Below are 17,449 nucleotides of genomic sequence, written 5' to 3' on the forward strand. Positions count from 1 at the left end.
AACAGAGTTCCGAGTATGGGAAAGGAGTTTGTTTTGTTTTTGCATTATAATCTAAAAGATGACCACAGCCTTCATGTTTACTGTGTAATGCCAGTCAAATCCACAAAGTAAAAATGGGTGCCTTCTGTCACCTCTCCACTGTTATCTACAGTCGCAGAGTGCCACAGCTTGAGAACTTTTGTTTGTTTAGTATTCCTCCACAGAGAGTTATGTTTGTGAGAACTTATTTTACTGCCTATCCTCTCCTTGGTATCTGTCAGGGAATTCTTGACCACTTATTACTTGCTGAAAAACTTGGACTCCCAAACAGACCCCATAAGCATTAATGGGGAAAGGGGAGGAATAAGATGCGTTTCAGTATCATGTTTCAAGTGTACTCTTACTTTTCTCTTTGCATTGTATTTTACTAGGAAACATTACATTTTTTAAAAAAAAATGTAGCTCTCTGAACTTATTGTATTTGTGTATATTTTTTAAACTAAAGTACTAGGGTTTATTTAGTAGTAGATTTATATTCCACCCTTTCCCATGACAGGCTCAGGGTAGATTACAGGTTCTGTGATCCAATCTGCCCTGTATTGGTAAATCTAAGATGGCAAAAACATAATAACTGGCTGATCAAACTACTAGTTAACTAGTATTTCAGCATAGTAAGAAATTAATCCAAAGCAGACATGCACCCTTTTAAGCCCACTAAGTTCAACTATCTTAAAAGCATGTAATTCTGTTTTGGACCACAATGACGGCCGACAAATCAACAAATGTAAAACCTTCCTCATCCAATGTACCCTGGGGGTTTTTTTGTCCTGCCATCAATCACTTCCCATATTAAGAAAGCAACTGTCCTGTATGAGAATCTGCTTAGTACCTACAAGGATTTAAGGAACAGATCCTTGCTGCCCAGACCAGGATGGCCTTTGTCCCCAATGGAGACCTAAAGTGGCTTACAACATTATTTCTTACTCCATTTTATCCTCAAAACAATCCCCCCTTTTTGTATTTTTTTTTATATTTTTATGTGCATGTGTGCACCTGGAAATCATAGCGGCCTCTGGTGACTGACCCTTACTGGGGGCCTGGAGGATATTCAGAGAAGTAGCTGAATAAAACCTGCCCCCTGCCTCGAGGCTCTGATATTCCAAGGAGATCTCTCATCCAAGTACTTGCAAGAGTTGTCCCTGCTTAGCTTTCAAGATCAGGCTTGCCTAACCTACCTCAAAGCAACTCTTTGAGGTAGGTTAGGCTGAGACTATGTGTGAATGTGCAAGTGGCCCAATTTCACCCAACAAGCTTCCATGTCAGCTTCCATATCCTAGTCCAGCACTCTAACCATTATCACATACTGGCTCTCACACCATGTTTGCAGGGTTTCTGCATCACTTCTGCATAAAGCCCAATTGGGAGGGGGTGTTTTTTTTTTTGGGGGGGGGGTGGGGTTTTTTTTGGGGGGGGGCTTGCATGAAGCTGTTCCTGCATGATGCCCTGCAACATTTTTCAAAAGGACCAAACACTGGGGGGAAAGCTGAGCTACTTATATTTGTTTACCTAAAATATTTCTGTGCTGCCTTTCTACCCACATAGGGTACCCAAGGCAGTGAACATCAAACCATTAAAATGTTTAAACATTAAAATAACATTTAAAGTACATATAAAATAATTTAATAAAAACATATAAACACACATATATCCAAAACCAAGGAGGGCCAATAATAGTTATTGTGGGAATGCCAAAAAACCCAAATAAGTCTTCATCTATTGCCATAAGACAACAATAGCAGGGACGGACAAATCTTCCTGGGGAGAGAGTTCCAAAGTTTTGGTAACACAATTGAGAAGTCCCTTCCTCAGGTTACGTAGCCTCAGATGGTAGGAGCACCCAAAACAAGACCTCCAAAAATGAGTGGAGTGGACATGTAGGGAGAAGCCAGTCCTTAAACTATACTGGCCACAAGCTGTACAGGGCTTTAAAGGTCAATTCTGCAGGTCAGTATAGGCAACTGGAGGAATCTGAAGCAGACACAAATCTCCAATATTGAAGAAATTGACAGATATTTGTGACAAGCACAAACCACAGGGAAGGAAAAATGATATTGAAAAATTTACAAGTTGTCTGCATCAGATGGAAGAAAATATCATAGACAAGGTGCCTGCATTAGGAAAGCAGCAAATAATAGCAATGAAAACAGTGCTAGAGGTTTACATAAGGGTAAATAAAAGACTTGAATGTCAATGCAAATACAGAAGGTCTTTGAAGAATACAAAACAAAAACTGTTGATAGCAATGTAAGCAATTTAGACAAGAAACAGCAGCTTAGAAACACAGCATACATTGAAAGAAAGACTTTTAAATTAAAATTGGAAGAAATGGCTACACAATCACAAAAATACAAGGAAAAATTAACAGCCAATCAGAGCTCACCAGCAGCAAGATATAAATCCTTAACATTCATAGCTCATATGACACCACCAAGCTACATGGGATACTGGTCTCTCTGTTTCTGGTCTTGTGTTGCATATGCAAAAGATCAAAGCACAACTGGTCCACTTTCTGATTTGAGCCCAAATGCAGTAAAATAGTGCAGTAGTTAAAATGCTGGAGTAGGATCTGGAAGTCTCAGTTCAAATCCCCAATGTATCACAAAACTCATGGGATAACCCTGGGCCAACTACTCTCAGCCTAACCTTCCTCAGGGTTGCTATGAAGGTAAAGTTTGAGAAACCAGTATATGCTACCCTGAACTTCTAAAAGAAAGGATAAGATAACAATGTACTAAATAAGACTTTCCTTCCAGCACCTCTCACAGTTTTAAACTCAGTTTTAAAGAAGACAGTGGCCTACACAACAGTACTATGGATTTGGAGTTTTTTTGTTTAACTTTAAATGGTGAAACACTTTTGGCAAGCTTGTAAGAAACACTAAGATTTGGATAAAATGAAACCAGAAATAAAGTTTAAGGGAAACGCTACAAATATTTGGACTAAAGATGCCAAAGAAAGATGCAGCATCCAATGTCTACTAAAAAAAACCCAACCAAGTCACTCTAAGCACCCCACATTCTGCAAGTCACTCCACTTGAGAAGGAGCACTAGGCCTAAAAGGTAAAGCAAGCAACAAATCAAGGACACTAGCTACTTAAAAGTTCAAGCTTCAATCCAGATATTTAGATGTAATCCAATAGGTAAAATTCCAGTTTTCTCAAAGTAGATTGGGGCAAAAGCAGCCACAGGTGGCTTGGAGCCAGGCAAAATCCAGGAGTACACAATTTAGTGATGAATTCTATCCCTTTTTAAAGGATAAGCAGCTGGGTTCAAAAACAAAATATTATATTTCCAGACTTAGAAACAGGGGAGCAGGACAGATAGGGGATCAGATTTGTTACCAGATTGGATAAGGGGGTGGTTCAGGATCCTAAGAACACATATAATCAGAATGGGAAGGTATCTAAATGGGCAGAGGTGTATATTTGCAGACCATCATAGCCTGAGCAGAAAAGCATAATTTGTCAGGCAATTCACACTACCTCAAATTGAGTCACTGAACTTAATCCAAGAAATAACATGGGTCAAAGTTCCTTCTTCAATGACCACTAATGAGGAAGGTTCTTGTTTGTGCCTTAAGGAACATGGATTAATAACTGGGGCCCTTGATTAAAAATCTAAGTGCCAGCAGAGATGAGACTCCTCTGTGAGAGAGCTATTCTACTCTAGTTAGCATGAACAGCAGGGTTGCCAACTCCAGGTAGGCAAAGTTCTGGAAATCTGGGAGTGAAGCCTTTGGATGGCACAGTTTAGCAGTTAGCCAGGCTTTTAGCTAAGGCCACGGACACTTAATAAATCAGCCCCTCCTGCCAAAATTAGCTCAGATTTGCCTTTTAACTGCTCATGAACGATGCACATTGAACTGAATATCGATGAGCAGACTAAGGAGCTATCACCATCTCTGTTGTTCTATGTTATTATGTACACTGTTCTACATTAAGACATTTCTATCTTCTATATTCGTATGTTTTATCGATATACTGTATGCTGTATCCTAAGCCTGCTTTGGCAGGATGGGGGGGGGATAGAAATCCCATAAATAAATATAATAAATAAGTTTAGGGAGAGGAGGCAGTTCTGCAGAGATACTATGCCATTAACTACATCACCCGAAACAGTCATTTTCTCCAGGGGAATTAATGTCTGTAGGGTGGAGGAGAACAAAAAGGATTTCCGGAGAATTCCAGGCCCCACCTGGGGGTCGGCAACCTTAATGTTGGCGTCAGATGGGAAGCTATGCCGGTACACCTTCTCCAGAAATTTTCCAATATCCCAGCAAGAAAATAACCAGCTGGGCATGGGCTATCGCAGAGACTGACGAGCTTTCAACGAACCCGTGGTAGGGCTATGCAAACGGCCTGGCAACGGCGCGTGAGCCTTTCCCTGCAACAAAGTACCACGGTGCCATAGCAACCGGAGCTCACCCGAGAGCGCCTTCTGCGGCTCTACCCGGAAACCGTCTAAGAAAGGCCCATTACGAAGACTCCCGAGTTCCACCTCCCTCACAGACACGGCGAGGACAAAACGACTTTCTTTCTCCTTCCACACAGCGGAATTTCAGACCTGCCCACGGTCAGCAGATCTTGGACAGTACTTCGAACGCCTCACCGGCAGGAGCGCATGCGCACAAGGCGGATACAGAGCCGTCTAAAGCGAGCGCATGCGTCGCAGCTCTAGAAGGAGGCTTTTTGTTAGCCTTGCGCGTGCGCAGCCTCTCTCTCTCCCGTGGGTGTGACCATCGCCCATCAGGGATTCCTCCTACTCGTCCGGCGCTCGCCATCGAGAAGAGCGAGTTTCCCGGGGGCGCATGCGCGGTATTCGTGCCGCTTAGGCCGCGGCTTCTCGCCTTCGCGTGTCCGGCCCGGCTTGGGTGCTGCTGCTTTCGCCATGATGATGATGGCGTTGAGTAAAACCTTTGGGCAGAAGCCCGTCAAGTTCCAACTGGAGGAGGACGGCGAGTTCTTCATGATCGGCTCCGAGGTGAGCGCCTCTCCCGCCCCCGCTGTTGGGTTCGGAACGGGCTGGGGTGGGGTGGGAGGGAGGGAGGTGTGTGGAGGAGGAGAAGTGGCTCCTCCTTTTTTGGAGAAGAGCCGGTGCGCGCTCGGACCTCCGGGAGCATCTCTCAGCTCGGCGGCGGAGAGGCGCCTCGAAGGAGCTCCGCCTTCGTGTACCTTGGGAAGTCGGGTCGCAGTCCGGGGCTCTGTTTCCAGCAAGGCGAAAGGCACTTGCAAAGCTCTAAAGACTCTCTCTTGTTTGAGAGGGGTTATTTGTTGCTGACTACGGGGGCTGCATTTTGGCTCAACTGGCCCCTCCTTGTCTGACACGTTTGACAGCCATCCAAGCTGCTTTTCGTAGCAGTGGATCCTAAAAGTCTGCTTGGAGAAGGCCTATGTAGTTGTTTTTCTGAGGCTTTAAAGTCCCCGGCGTGAGAAACTTTGCTGTGGGAGAACAAAGAGATCCGCTGTCTTCTTTAGTGCCCTAGCATTTGTGGATGATGGACTCTGAAACTGGCGCTCTAAGAGCTCCGAGAGATACTGTTGCAAAAAGCATTCATAGGAGCTGAGAGCCTTTGTTGGAATCCCAGGTTTTTGGACACTCCGCAAGGTTGGGATGGGAGCCTTGTTCTCATATGCAGGGGAATGAAATGGTTAAACACAGAGATGGTAGAATGGATAGTGCCACTTCAGAATGCAGGAGAATTTTGGAATACTTCTGTATGTGGAAATGTTTCCTTGTGAGTTAAAAAAAAACCTGCCACAAGCAAAGAGATAAAATCTTTTCTCTGTGCTGTGTTGGTTTTTGTGTACACAACTGTAATAATGCAAAAGAGTAATGAAAAATGGAATCCAGCCCCTACACTCCATTCTCCCACCTCATTACTCTCCTATTTGTGGGAACAAGGCCTCACTTGCTCTTCCCGATATCGTGCTTCTTTAGGAAGTCCACAGCGCATGAAAAGTGTATGTGGGGGAGAACAGAGTCACCCCTGCACAATTACCCCAACATGGTTATGAGCCTAAACACTTATTGTGCATGGACTCATTGCCAGTGATGCAACATACATGAAAGAACAGAGCTAGCAGGAACATTGACCAATGCTCTTTCTATATACATTACCTGTATACTATTACCTAATGTATATGCTTGTATAATATTGAAAGCAGGTGGGGCAGAAATGGTCACACACCATCTCCAAAAGAGCCAGTTTGGTGTAGTGGTGAAGGGTGTGGACTCTTATCTGGGAGAACCAGGTTTGATTCCCCACTCCTCCACTTGCAACTGCTGGAATAGCTTTGGGTTAGCCATAGCTATCACAGGAGTTGTCCTTGAAAAGGCAGCTGCTGTAAGAACCCTCTCAGCCCCACCCACCTCACAGGTTGTCTTTTGTAGGGGGAGAAGATGTAGGAGATTGTGAGCCGCTCTGAGTCTCTGATTCAGAGAGGATGGGCAGGGTATAAATCTGCAGTCGTCATCTTCTCATTTACACACACACTTGTAAAATAACTGTTACGTATTCTGCTAGATCTCTGTCTGCCATTCACAGTACACATTAAGCCATTTTCACAGTAGACATGTACTCCAGTCTTTTAGTAGGCAGTGTGATATAACTTGAATTGAGAGGTTATATGCAGGATACAAAGACTGGCACCTGTAGTTGCAGCAGGATTTCTCTTTACCTTGCAGGTGGGCAATTATCTGCGTATGTTTCGTGGTTCCTTGTATAAGAGGTACCCCTCGCTCTGGAGACGACTGGCCACAGTGGAGGAGAGGAAGAAAATTGTTGCCTCTTCCCATGGTAAAGAATTCTGACAAGATCACTAGTAGTCCCATTCTGCATTTGAAAACTCACTTTGTTACTTGTTCAGACAATCAGGGTGACAGGCAGCCCAATCCAGACATAAGTGCCAGCCAGCCGTGGCGTAGCTGCCGCAACGCTAGTAGACTTCCTGAGGACTTCGGCACACTGGAGCTTGAGGAGGGGAGAGGCGTAGCTTGCCGTGAGGGAGACGGTTGCCATGGCAACGCTGCTGGTGTAGGCACGCAAGGGAGGCGGAGGCAGCCGGAGGGGAGCACCAGCCCACACACCCCCATTGGCCAGTTCTGGCGCATGCACCGCAGCTCATGACAGTCAGGGATGGGGAGAGGCAGTCCCAGAGAGGCTGATAGCCATCCCCAACCCGCCCCCAAACAGAGAACGGAGCCAATGATGGGCAGACCATCAAAGGCAAAGGAGAGACGTCCCACCAACATGGGGAGAGAACAGGAATGAGGCTGGGCATGCGCGCACAAGAAGCCTGGCTTGGTGGCGAGGCGGGTGTGGGGCCGAGACAGGCCCGCACGGGTCCATGGAGAAGCCGTCAATCCCCTCACACCATCTCGCTGTCAGAGACTCTGCCAATGGCAGGCAGACAAGCAGGAAGTGCCAAGTGCAGGAGTTCGCTGTCATAGTCAGCGGGTGGAATGTGTGTCTGGGAGTGAGCAGCCCAGCAGCAGACACCCTCCCACCCAGAGACCCCCTGTGTTGCCCTGACGCCCCCTGCCATGTGCACAGAACACCTCCCCCGGGGACTACAGAACTCAGAGTGCGAGTGCATCAGCCGCAGAACTCTGAGTCCATTTCATCAGCCCCCCCCCCTTAGTGCCATGCGCACAACAGCCCTGTGGGGTCGGGTAGGCTGTCAGCCTGGGCAGGCTGAGGGGCGGCACTCCCCTCTCCTGTCCGGCCGCGCGGGGGGCAGCGTGGCAGCTCATAGACCATTCCCCCCCCAAAAAAACCAAGTCTGCCCACCCTCCCAGGCATTTCCTCAGAGAGGCCACTGACAGTGGGGTGGGTTGCCCAGGGAATGTGCAGCAGATGCCAAGCAGGAGAGACAGCAGAGGGCACAGCTGAGACTTTATTTTTCTGGAACAGAGTGCAGCAGTCTCCCTGGCACGCGCTGGGCAGTCTCGCCGTGGGCAGGGCTCCATTCCGAGTGGCGGGCAGAAACAGCTGAGGGAGTGGGGGGGCAGTGGAGCGACACACGCGGAAGCCTCTGTGTTGGAGTCCCACCTGCAAAATGGAGATAGAAATCAAGAGCACCTGCAGGGACGGTGGCTGGAAGAGCAGGCTGCATTTCAGCCAGGCACTCTCTTAAAGGGACAGTCTCTGACCCACCTCCCTGCAACGGGGCAGCTGCCACACACACACACACACACACTACGTGCCCTGCCAGGGATTAGGAATGTGACAGAGCAGACCAAGGGAAGGGAGCAGGCGGCAGCACAGTGGAGCGGGGTCAGCAAATGCCCCCTGCCCACTACCTGGTTCTAGTGCCAGAGATGATCGCACATCAAGCGGTCAAGAGCGAGGGGAGAGGGAGGCAGTGGAGGGGGGGACAGTGGAACTTACCCAGCCATGGGCGACAGTCCTTGCATTCAGAGCCTCCGGGAGCCTGGAACCTGTGGAGACCTGGAAACGAGCAGTTAGCCACAGGGGAGAGACCTCTGTTTCCCCCTCGCAAGTCAAAGATACTGTCAAAGTGACCGCGCAGTACAAAACCTGTCACCAACGTGCCTGCCTGTCCCTCACTCTAAGTCTGTATGGCCAGGAGCTCGCCAGCAGAGCTTCCTGCCACGCGGTTCTCTCCCTAACAACTGAGTTGTGCAAGGCCAGAGCAGAAGTATTTCTAGGAGGGGGGAGACCGCAATTGGGTGCTGGGGAGAGGGCTCGTCAGCCAGAGGCGCGACGGGATTGGTGAGGCAATCACACCGCTCCCTAAGGAGTTTGCGAGCTTCTGCAGCGGCGGAGGCGACCTTTGTTTTTGGTTTCAACGAGTGCCTATGGGACACGCTGCTATTTTTGCCGGCTTAACGTTGCACTTCTCGGAGGGGCGTGTCATGGGCCAAACTGCTCAGGAAGCTGCCTAAGCCTGGCCGCGCCCCCAACTCCACCCCCTCCTCCGCCTGAACACTGCGCTCTGCCTCACTTCTGCCCACGCTCGGGCGCAGCCCTCAGGTGCCGCTGCCCTCGGGCGGAACAGCGCTCGGGCGGCCCCCCGTCCACATAACTCCCCTCCACTGTGGCGGCACCAGTCATACATGGATGCAAACCCTTCCTGCACCCACATAGCGGCTCATCTGCTCCCAAAAGACTTTCCGCCCCCCCTCTCTGGATTGTGCTGCAAGTTTCCTTTGAAGAAAAATGGATATAAGATTGTCTCCCACTACTGTTTTTTCTCAGACAGAGCTTGGCAGGGTTTGGCAAGCCTGACAGTAAATAAATTTAAAGGCAAACAGAAAAGCATAATTATACCAAGTATCACTTATGCCCACAGCTGCTCTTCATGCCACAGTAGCACTCCAAAGAGTCTGCGCTGGCATTGTGCTGATGTGCTAACAATATACTGCATGCATACACAAGTGGTGGCCCAATTTTAGCTAGATAAAAAGTCACAATGGTAAATCAGGCTATACAGGGTATACAGGAATGGATGAGCTTTTCATTTAAGTGGCTTGATCTTTGTTAAAATGAATATATCTGATTGCCATGAAAACAAAAACATGGGAAAGATTGTAAAATTTTGTGCAAGTGGTAAGAAATTTTGATCTTGAAGCCTGGCAGGTTTTCAAGAGGGTAGCAGTAAATAGTTAAAATGCATGTGTTTTCTTAACTATAATTAATATCTTCGTTTATGTTGTACACTTATATTCTGCCTTTTAAAGAAGATCCATTAAGATATTTTGTATAGAAATGCAGTTTGTAATTAAAAAATAAATTAAAACCAATTTTAGCTGGTTTGTAGTTCACAAAGTAAAGTTTGTGGGAGGTTGGCCAGCACAAACTTCCCATGAACTTTCAGACTGTTCATGGAGATTCATGCTGGTTTGTGAGCAGAAACATTTCTATACAGTCTCTGCTCAATCAAAATAAATTAAGGATGTATGGTCCCAAGATACCCCACTGTAGCTACAGCCTGTGATTCATGGTTCATGAACAGGACACGCCATGAGCCACTTTTCTTACAGTTTGTTCCCATCCCTATTTTTTGAAAACGTTATTCTATGCAACAGAATCACTGCAACCCTGCCTGGCTGTAACAGTTTACCTCCTGCTGCTGTAGAGTTCCCTGGTAGGGTGTGAGTAGTAGCATGTTTATGGGCATAACTCCTGTTTGGTCTCTGAATTTCTTCTTTTTATTTTCTTCTCTCAAAGAATCTCAGCGGAGCCACAGTCCCAGAAGATGTAAGTCAAACAGTGCGTGTCTGTCTGTATTTCCTTCTCGTTGTAATTTTTACTCTTCATATACAAATTCATGGGTGGAGGGGGAAATATGCATTTCTGTATTGTGATGTGACCAATTTTGACTGTTTCATGGTTCACAAAGTCAAGTTTGTGGCAGGGCAGCCGGCACAAACTTTCCATGAACTTTCAAACTGTTGAGATCCTTCTTGGTGCTGTTGAAGCCCCCATATCTGTTTGGCAGACTCTGAATAGTATTTTTGTTTTTTGACAGTCCAGCTAGGATCACTTTGAATACCTTGACTTCGGTTACGCCATTGTTATGAGACTTTGAGTTTTGATGTTGGTCAGTAAAGTCCAAGCATTAGCTACCAATTGTGGTTGTTGCTAGCTCTGACTGCTGCTTCTTAAATATGTGGTGCAGAACCCAGCAAGCACACACCTCTCTGACAGTCAGAGAGGCACACGGGGATAAGGTCATCTTCCTGCTTCCAAGCAGGGGTGGCCAACGGTAGCTCTCCAGATTTTTTTTGCCTACAACTCCCATCAGCCCTACCCATTGGCCATGCTGGCTGGAGCTGATGGGAGTTGTAGGCAAGAAAAATCTGGAGAGCTACCGTTAGCCACCCCTGATTAGACCAGCAAAATACTCTGTGGGCCTTTCCCAGTTGAATCAGTGGAAACTTAAAGGGCAGCAAGAGGTTCAGTAGGCTACATACAGCTTGCATATGTTGCTAGATCCAAGTGGGCAGCTGTGTTGGTCTGAAGCAGTAGAACAAAGTAGGCGGTAGAACAAAGTAGGAGTCAAGTTTCAACTTGACTCCTACTTTGTTCAGCTTGCATATGTTGTTAGCCCTGCAGGTTATTTTCATGAGTATTTGTAGAGAAAATGCAGGTATCTTCCTTCCAGTCCAGGTTGCTGCATGAATTCCATGGCTGTTGATATTTGTTTAATCTCTCAGCTATTTTAATTTATTTATAGTATTATTTATAGTCCACCTTTCTCACAGGGACTCAAGGTAGATTATACATAGTGAGTCAGTACAGGCAACAAGATGGGATATTCAGTAATTAATGCATTAGGATTTTAGAGATCTGGACTAATCAGAAATTATTATAGGATAAATAATCACATGACACATTAAATGGTACAGAAATTACATTAAGAGGATCCTACTTACAATAAGTTATACACAGCAGTATACTCCACAGTCCCATATCATTTATCCAGGCAAGTGAGTAAAACCATTTGGTACAGTACAAACCCTGTTACCTGCACATAAAAGCCTTGGTGAAGAGTTCAGTTTTGCAAAGCTGTAGGCATAGATATAGCTATACAAACCTCAGGAGGGCTGTCGGGAAGTTGATAATCTAGAAATCCACACCTCTCCTCTCTTTTCTAATTCTAGATCATGGTTATACAACACTAGCCACAAGTGTGACTCTCTTGAAAGCGTCTGAGGTAGAAGAGATCTTGGATGGAAATGATGAGAAATACAAGGCAGTATCAATCAGCACTGAGCCTCCCACCTACCTCAGGTATTAAATGGGTGCATCTCCTGCTACCTGAGAAAACCCAGAGCCATAGTAGTCTGCATTTGGAAGGCTTGTTGACATGGTATAAGCAGGGGGGTAGCCAGAAATAGTGGGTGGTGGGGCACTGGGGAATCTTGTGGGGCAGGGGAGCCAGGAGAGAGAGAGAGAGAGAAATAAGAGAGGTGGAAGCTGCTGACAGAACAGCTTCCCTGCCCACAGCCAGGGGAAGAGAACTCAGTTTCAAGGAGGTGGAAGCCTGCCACCCACTACTTCCCCCCTCCCCAGCAACTCTCTTGACTCTACTGGCTTTCTTGTCTACATGGGGGGGCAGAATCTCTGACACTCTTTTGCATTTTGCTATTTTATTTTATTTTGCGTTATTAAAAACCTATTTTTTTTGGCCTGGGGAAAAAGAAACCAAGACTGAAGCTTCCCTGTCTGTGCCCAGGTTCATTTTGGAAAACCCACATGTGTCTGTCTTACATTTTAAAAAATTGTTGATTTTGAAAAAAAAAACCCTTTTAAAATATTTTTCCTGTGGGTGCAACACTCAGCTGTGAGGGGAATTGCCCCAAATGCCCTCTATGGCTACAGGCCTGGGTCTAAGGGTGGCAGTTCAGTGTGGTTACCATAAGTTGATACTATTTTATTTTGCTGATAGGAACTGTAGTTAACCCTCTTGGGTCGCTACATTTTTTATAGCAAAAAATTACTCTGGTTTTGAGAGAAAAGCATATTTAGACTTTCGCTCAAGCTTTTTTTGTACTCTTGAAATAATCAGATATAAGAGCCATGATGCTTGTTTTCCATTCAGCAAGTGATCTCCTCTTTTAGAGAACAGAAGGCAAAAAGGAACAGCCAGTGGGTTCCAACCCTCCCAAACAGTTCCCACCATCTTGATGCTGTACCATGCTCCACTACTATTAACAGGAACCGGATGGGTAGGGACAAGAAGAGAACATTTCCACTCTGGTGAGTGTATGCTGCTAGCTTTTGAAGACTGTTGGTAGTTTATCAGAGGCAAATAAGTGTTGATTGACTGAATATGGACCTGGAAAGCACGAGTTCAGATTTGAATGGTCAGGTTTAAGGACGCCAGCATCCATTTTCTGTGTGCAAAAGGATACAGTGATGATAAACAAGGTAAGTAGCAGAGGCATACGTCTGGCACCAGGGCCTAGTAAGGCCTCTAGGCTGACATAAATGCATACTCTAAAGACTCTGTGATCCCAGGAAGATGACAAAAGTGTTTCATTTTGAAAACTTGATGGGGCTTGTGTTAGGGATCCTGTTCTGTCTTGGGAATCCCCACATACATACCATCTTTGATATTTGTAGATTAGGAGTCCGCAACCTTTTTGGCCCTGTGGGCATCTTTGGAATTCTGACACAGCGTGGGGGCACAGGCACAGCGTGGGGGCACAGGCACAAAATGGCTGCCATAGGAGATAGAGCCAGGTACAAAATGGCTACTACAGCTTACATTCAGTCACACAATGAAAATCTCTTGTGCCATGGTAGCAGTTGCTGCCAAAGCAACTTTAAAAAAAAAAACACCACATAGCCAATCTTCAGTGGCCAATCAGAAGCCTTGCTGAGCAAAAACCATACCTGTAACCTGACCCCATCCACTTTCTTGAAACACTTGGTGGGTGCAATGGAGCCATCAGTACCACGATGGGAACCCCTGGTGTAGATGGATGGCTGTCTTTTAATGGTGAGGAGCAAGTGTTCAAAGACATACTTGTCTTTATTAGTACCAGGGATTAATACTGTAAGAGGTACTGTGGCTGTAAGAAGTACCACATCAAATGAAGGTCTTTTATTCCCTCTTCCCCTTCTTGCTTGCAGGGGTGACTTTCATGCCTGTTCATTCACTGCCACACTTTTGTATTTCAGCTTTGATGACCATGACCCAGCTGTAATCCATGAGAACGCCTCTCAGCCAGAGGTGCTTGTTCCAATTCGACTGGACATGGAGATAGATGGGCAGAAACTGAGGGATGCGTTTACATGGAACATGAATGGTGTGTAAGAGTCAGAAGAGTGCAGGGGGATTGGAACAGGATTATTGATTCATCCTAAAATATCATGCAGTGTAAATTGAGAGCCATTCTCTGAATGGTAAATTTTCTCAAAATATTTTGAGTATTCTGTTTAATTTTGAGAAGATACTTCTAATTAGTGAAGAAAGGCAGCCAAGAATGAGTGAATTCCTATGTTGAAAGGTGGAGTGTATAGTCTTCTGATATTGGGAAGCAAAGTGTGCTCCCCCTCCCTGGAGGCGGGTCATAATTTCATCATTTTAACATGACAGCATTGTTGCGGCCCTGGAAGTTGTGCAGTTCATGGAATATCTGCTTCTCTTAAACTAGAGATTCTCTAAATGTTTCTGATTAGTAATAAAAACAAGAACTTTCTTTACCTCCATCAGAGAAACTAATGACTCCAGAAATGTTCTCGGAGATTCTCTGCGATGACCTGGATTTGAATCCCCTGACCTTTGTTCCCGCTATTGCATCAGCAATCCGACAACAGATTGAATCTTATCCTACAGACAGTATCCTAGAGGACCAGTCAGATCAGCGCGTCATTATTAAGGTAAAGAGAGGTGACCAACAATCGCCCCGGTTCTGCTTGTGGCTGTCTGATAAAGGGGATGCTTGAGCTAATCATGGTAGGTTTACAGGGAAGTGCAGAGTGCCAGTGTAGCCAGAGAGGCTGCTGAAAATAGATGCATTCACATCCAGTTCTGTTGTAGCTGATCCTCTGCTGGCCTGCTTGCAAGATGTCCCCTGGCTTGAGCTGGCTATTCTATGATCCTTTGCTGTGAATGAAAGTGTAGGAAGGATGGGTGACTTGACAAGGGTGCTGGCCAACCTTTCGGTATAGAGGAAGACTGAAATTTACATTTTAGATGTGAGCTCTAAACGATTTTAATTCTCTGAGAAGTGCTTTTACTCCCAACGATATCCAGAGTTGCCTGCCTTTGTCTTTACACTTCAGAGATAAATATAGCCCTTTGTAAATGTGTCTTTCCAGCCTATGCTTGTGGGAAAAGCTTTGTGCTTAATACCTGGTATTTGAGAAGCATACTGGTCTTAGGTTTTCAGAGGCAAAGTGGCAGTCCAGTTCCAGCTTTGGGGAGGGGCTGTGGCTCAGTGGGAGAGCATCTGCTTGGCATGCAGGAGGTTCCAGATTCAATTTCCTATCTCTCCAGTTTAAAAGAACAGGTAGAAAGATCTCCAAAGACTTTGGGGAACCAGTGGGACTAGGCAGTATTGACTTTCACAGACCAGTGGTCTGACTGAGTACAAGGCAGCTTTATGTGCACTTTAAACCAGTCAGCAGAAAGTTGTAGCAAGGTATGGAAGAGAATGAGAAATCAATTTTCCTTTTCTTCCTCTTTCAGCACACAGGGGGTGGGAGTGGGGAGAGTACCTGACTAAGGTTATTTGTAATACCAGCCGTATAATTCTGTCGCATTTTCATCTAGCTCAACATACATGTGGGGAATATCTCCCTGGTGGACCAATTTGAGTGGGATATGTCAGAGAAAGAGAATTCACCAGAGAAGTTTGCACTGAAGCTGTGCTCAGAGCTTGGACTGGGTGGCGAATTTGTCACCACTATTGCTTATAGCATCCGGGGGCAGCTGAGCTGGCATCAGAAGACATACGCATTCAGGTAAGGGGCTTGTTTGAAATGTAGGTCTTGTGTGACTCCGGCAGTTGTGCTATAGAGGCTATAGAATATGTTTTCTAGGATATGAGGCATGACTGTTTACTTCGTGTATGCATCAGAGTTCAGACTTTGCTGAAAGTTGTGTGTTTGTGTTGAATTTTTTTTAAAAAAAAAAAACCTTCTGAAACCAGTGCTCTGTTTCAGCTGCATTTCTCATCTCTTTTTGTCCTGTGTCTTGGTCTTTTTAGTGAGAACCCTCTGCCAACAGTGGAGATTGCCATTCGTAACACTGGAGATGCTGACCAATGGTGCCCACTACTTGAAACCCTGACAGATGCAGAAATGGAGAAGAAAATCCGTGACCAGGACAGAAACACAAGGTGCTACTGCCTGTTCATGTGGCTTTCATTGTGGCTAGTTGGTAAAACACAACTGAAATCCTTTTTATTCCTCCCCCCGCCCCCCAGTGCCCCATTTGTTAGCAGGATTTCAAAATTGCTCATGGCCAGGAGGTGGGGTATCGATTTTGTGTTATGAGATATTAACATTGGTAGAAGCATCATCACACATTCAGTGTCATTCGTTTTTTGCAGATCTCTAGCCCTAATGGAGCAGCATTTTATTAGGCAGGAACTGTTTTTGAAATGGAGCTGTCAGGATTCAGATATCCTGACTTAATGTCCTTTTGTTCATCCAATTTCATATGAAAAGAGCACCAATACTCTGTCAGGTACTCTCTTACACATAACTACACAGCATGCCTTGAAATCCAGTGGCATGCTTCAAAACCTGAGTCAGCTATCAAGAAGTAGATACAAAATTTGATAAATAGTAAGTCCTACATTTATGACAAAGTTTACAGCCTTTGTCACACTTCAGCTGTTTTTAAAATAAATCCTTAGAATGTACACACAGTAGGGGCAGTTTGGTCTGACCATGTTTCAGGAGGGCTACAATCTTTGCAAGAGGCTGGCTATTGGAATTTAAAATCTCAGAACTGCTAGCATACCATTCTTCTCCCCAGCTTGCAAAGGACTGGTGCAGGGAGGACCTGGGTGCCCAAAGATTTAAAACATATAGTGCAGAAGTTATAGCTGGTGCCTTAACGTTATTATTTAGCTACGGCAAGTTCATATGGCTAGAAATTGCATTTTTTAGGTTGTTTGAAGGAGTGCTTCCTTTTCAGACTGCTTGTAAACATCACTGGGTGTTTTGACACTGGAACATTTTGACATTGGGAATGCCTTTCGTATTCATGTTCCTTTGTATCCTCCCTCTCCAGTTGTATAAATCTGTAAACTGCTGCTTATGCCAGTCTCTCATCTCCCTTGCAGGCGTATGAGACGTCTGGCTAATACTGCTCCTGCCTGGTAATTGGCCTGAAAGGACGAGAGTTCAACCTCCAGACTGTTTCCCTGAAGGACCGAGCCTTTGGCCTCTGTCTTGCTGTAATTGTCCATCCTGGGACTGACAGCACGTGCATTCTGCTGGCCCAGCAGGTCAGAAGACTGGGGGCTTCATGGCTACGTGTTGAACAAGGGTCCAAGTAGAGACCTGAGGTGGCTGTCTGAGCCTTTATCTCTTTCTTCCCTCCCTCACCTAGTGTGAACAACTTTTTAAATAAAAGAAGTAATATTTGGGTTTCAATTGTGTGTGCTTCCCCTTTCTTGCAAACGATTTTTTTCCCTGGTTGCTATACAGTATAGCTGTGGCTTGTCCCTTCTGCATGCAGACTGTTGGTATCTCAGTCTTCCATGCAGGGGAGGGGAATTCTGAAAACACTTTTGCCAACTGCATGATATTTGCATTTCCCTATCCTGTTATAAGGTATTTAAGCTTGGTTGTAACCAGAGGCACAGGCCTTTCCTGCACTGTTCACCTATGGCCTGGATTCCCCAGTGTGGAGAAAAGTAGAATAGAAATATTTATGTAAATTACTTGGAGGGAGTTATAAGGCTAATAGCAGATGCT

The 17,449-nt window shown here is 45.6% G+C and overlaps 2 protein-coding genes across 2 annotated transcripts in view; one reads left to right on the forward strand and one right to left on the reverse strand.

Moving 5' to 3' along the window:
• The window catches only part of RBM41 (RNA binding motif protein 41), a 41,624-nt gene extending 36,797 nt beyond the window's left edge, over positions 1-4,827 (reverse strand). Inside the window, exon 1 of the mRNA XM_060250016.1 lies at positions 4,464-4,827. The gene's annotated coding sequence lies outside the window, so the exon portion shown is untranslated. The remainder of the gene's footprint in view (positions 1-4,463) is intronic.
• Positions 4,828-4,841: 14 nt separating this feature from the next.
• On the forward strand, positions 4,842-17,125 carry SMARCB1 (SWI/SNF related, matrix associated, actin dependent regulator of chromatin, subfamily b, member 1). The gene is made up of 10 exons (XM_060250015.1): positions 4,842-5,019; positions 6,724-6,835; positions 10,232-10,261; positions 11,668-11,797; positions 12,629-12,766; positions 13,694-13,821; positions 14,229-14,395; positions 15,291-15,481; positions 15,727-15,858; positions 16,813-17,125. Exons 1-10 carry the CDS (start codon positions 4,927-4,929, stop codon positions 16,850-16,852), a joined length of 1,161 nt encoding a protein of 386 aa, XP_060105998.1. The 5' UTR covers positions 4,842-4,926; the 3' UTR covers positions 16,853-17,125.
• The last annotated feature ends 324 nt before the right edge of the window (positions 17,126-17,449 follow it).

This window comes from Heteronotia binoei, chromosome 11 (assembly GCF_032191835.1).
Source record: "Heteronotia binoei isolate CCM8104 ecotype False Entrance Well chromosome 11, APGP_CSIRO_Hbin_v1, whole genome shotgun sequence".
Lineage (NCBI taxonomy): Eukaryota > Metazoa > Chordata > Lepidosauria > Squamata > Gekkonidae > Heteronotia > Heteronotia binoei.

Bases quoted from the DNA above. Each gene is read 5' to 3' on its own strand.
- SMARCB1 (XM_060250015.1), top strand. From the start codon at position 4,927: ATGATGATGATGGCGTTGAGTAAAACCTTTGGGCAGAAGCCCGTCAAG. The intron at 6,836-10,231 runs GTAAAGAATTCT...CTTCTCTCAAAG, and splicing joins AATTGTTGCCTCTTCCCATG to AATCTCAGCGGAGCCACAGT. The intron at 10,262-11,667 runs GTAAGTCAAACA...TTCTAATTCTAG, and splicing joins GAGCCACAGTCCCAGAAGAT to ATCATGGTTATACAACACTA.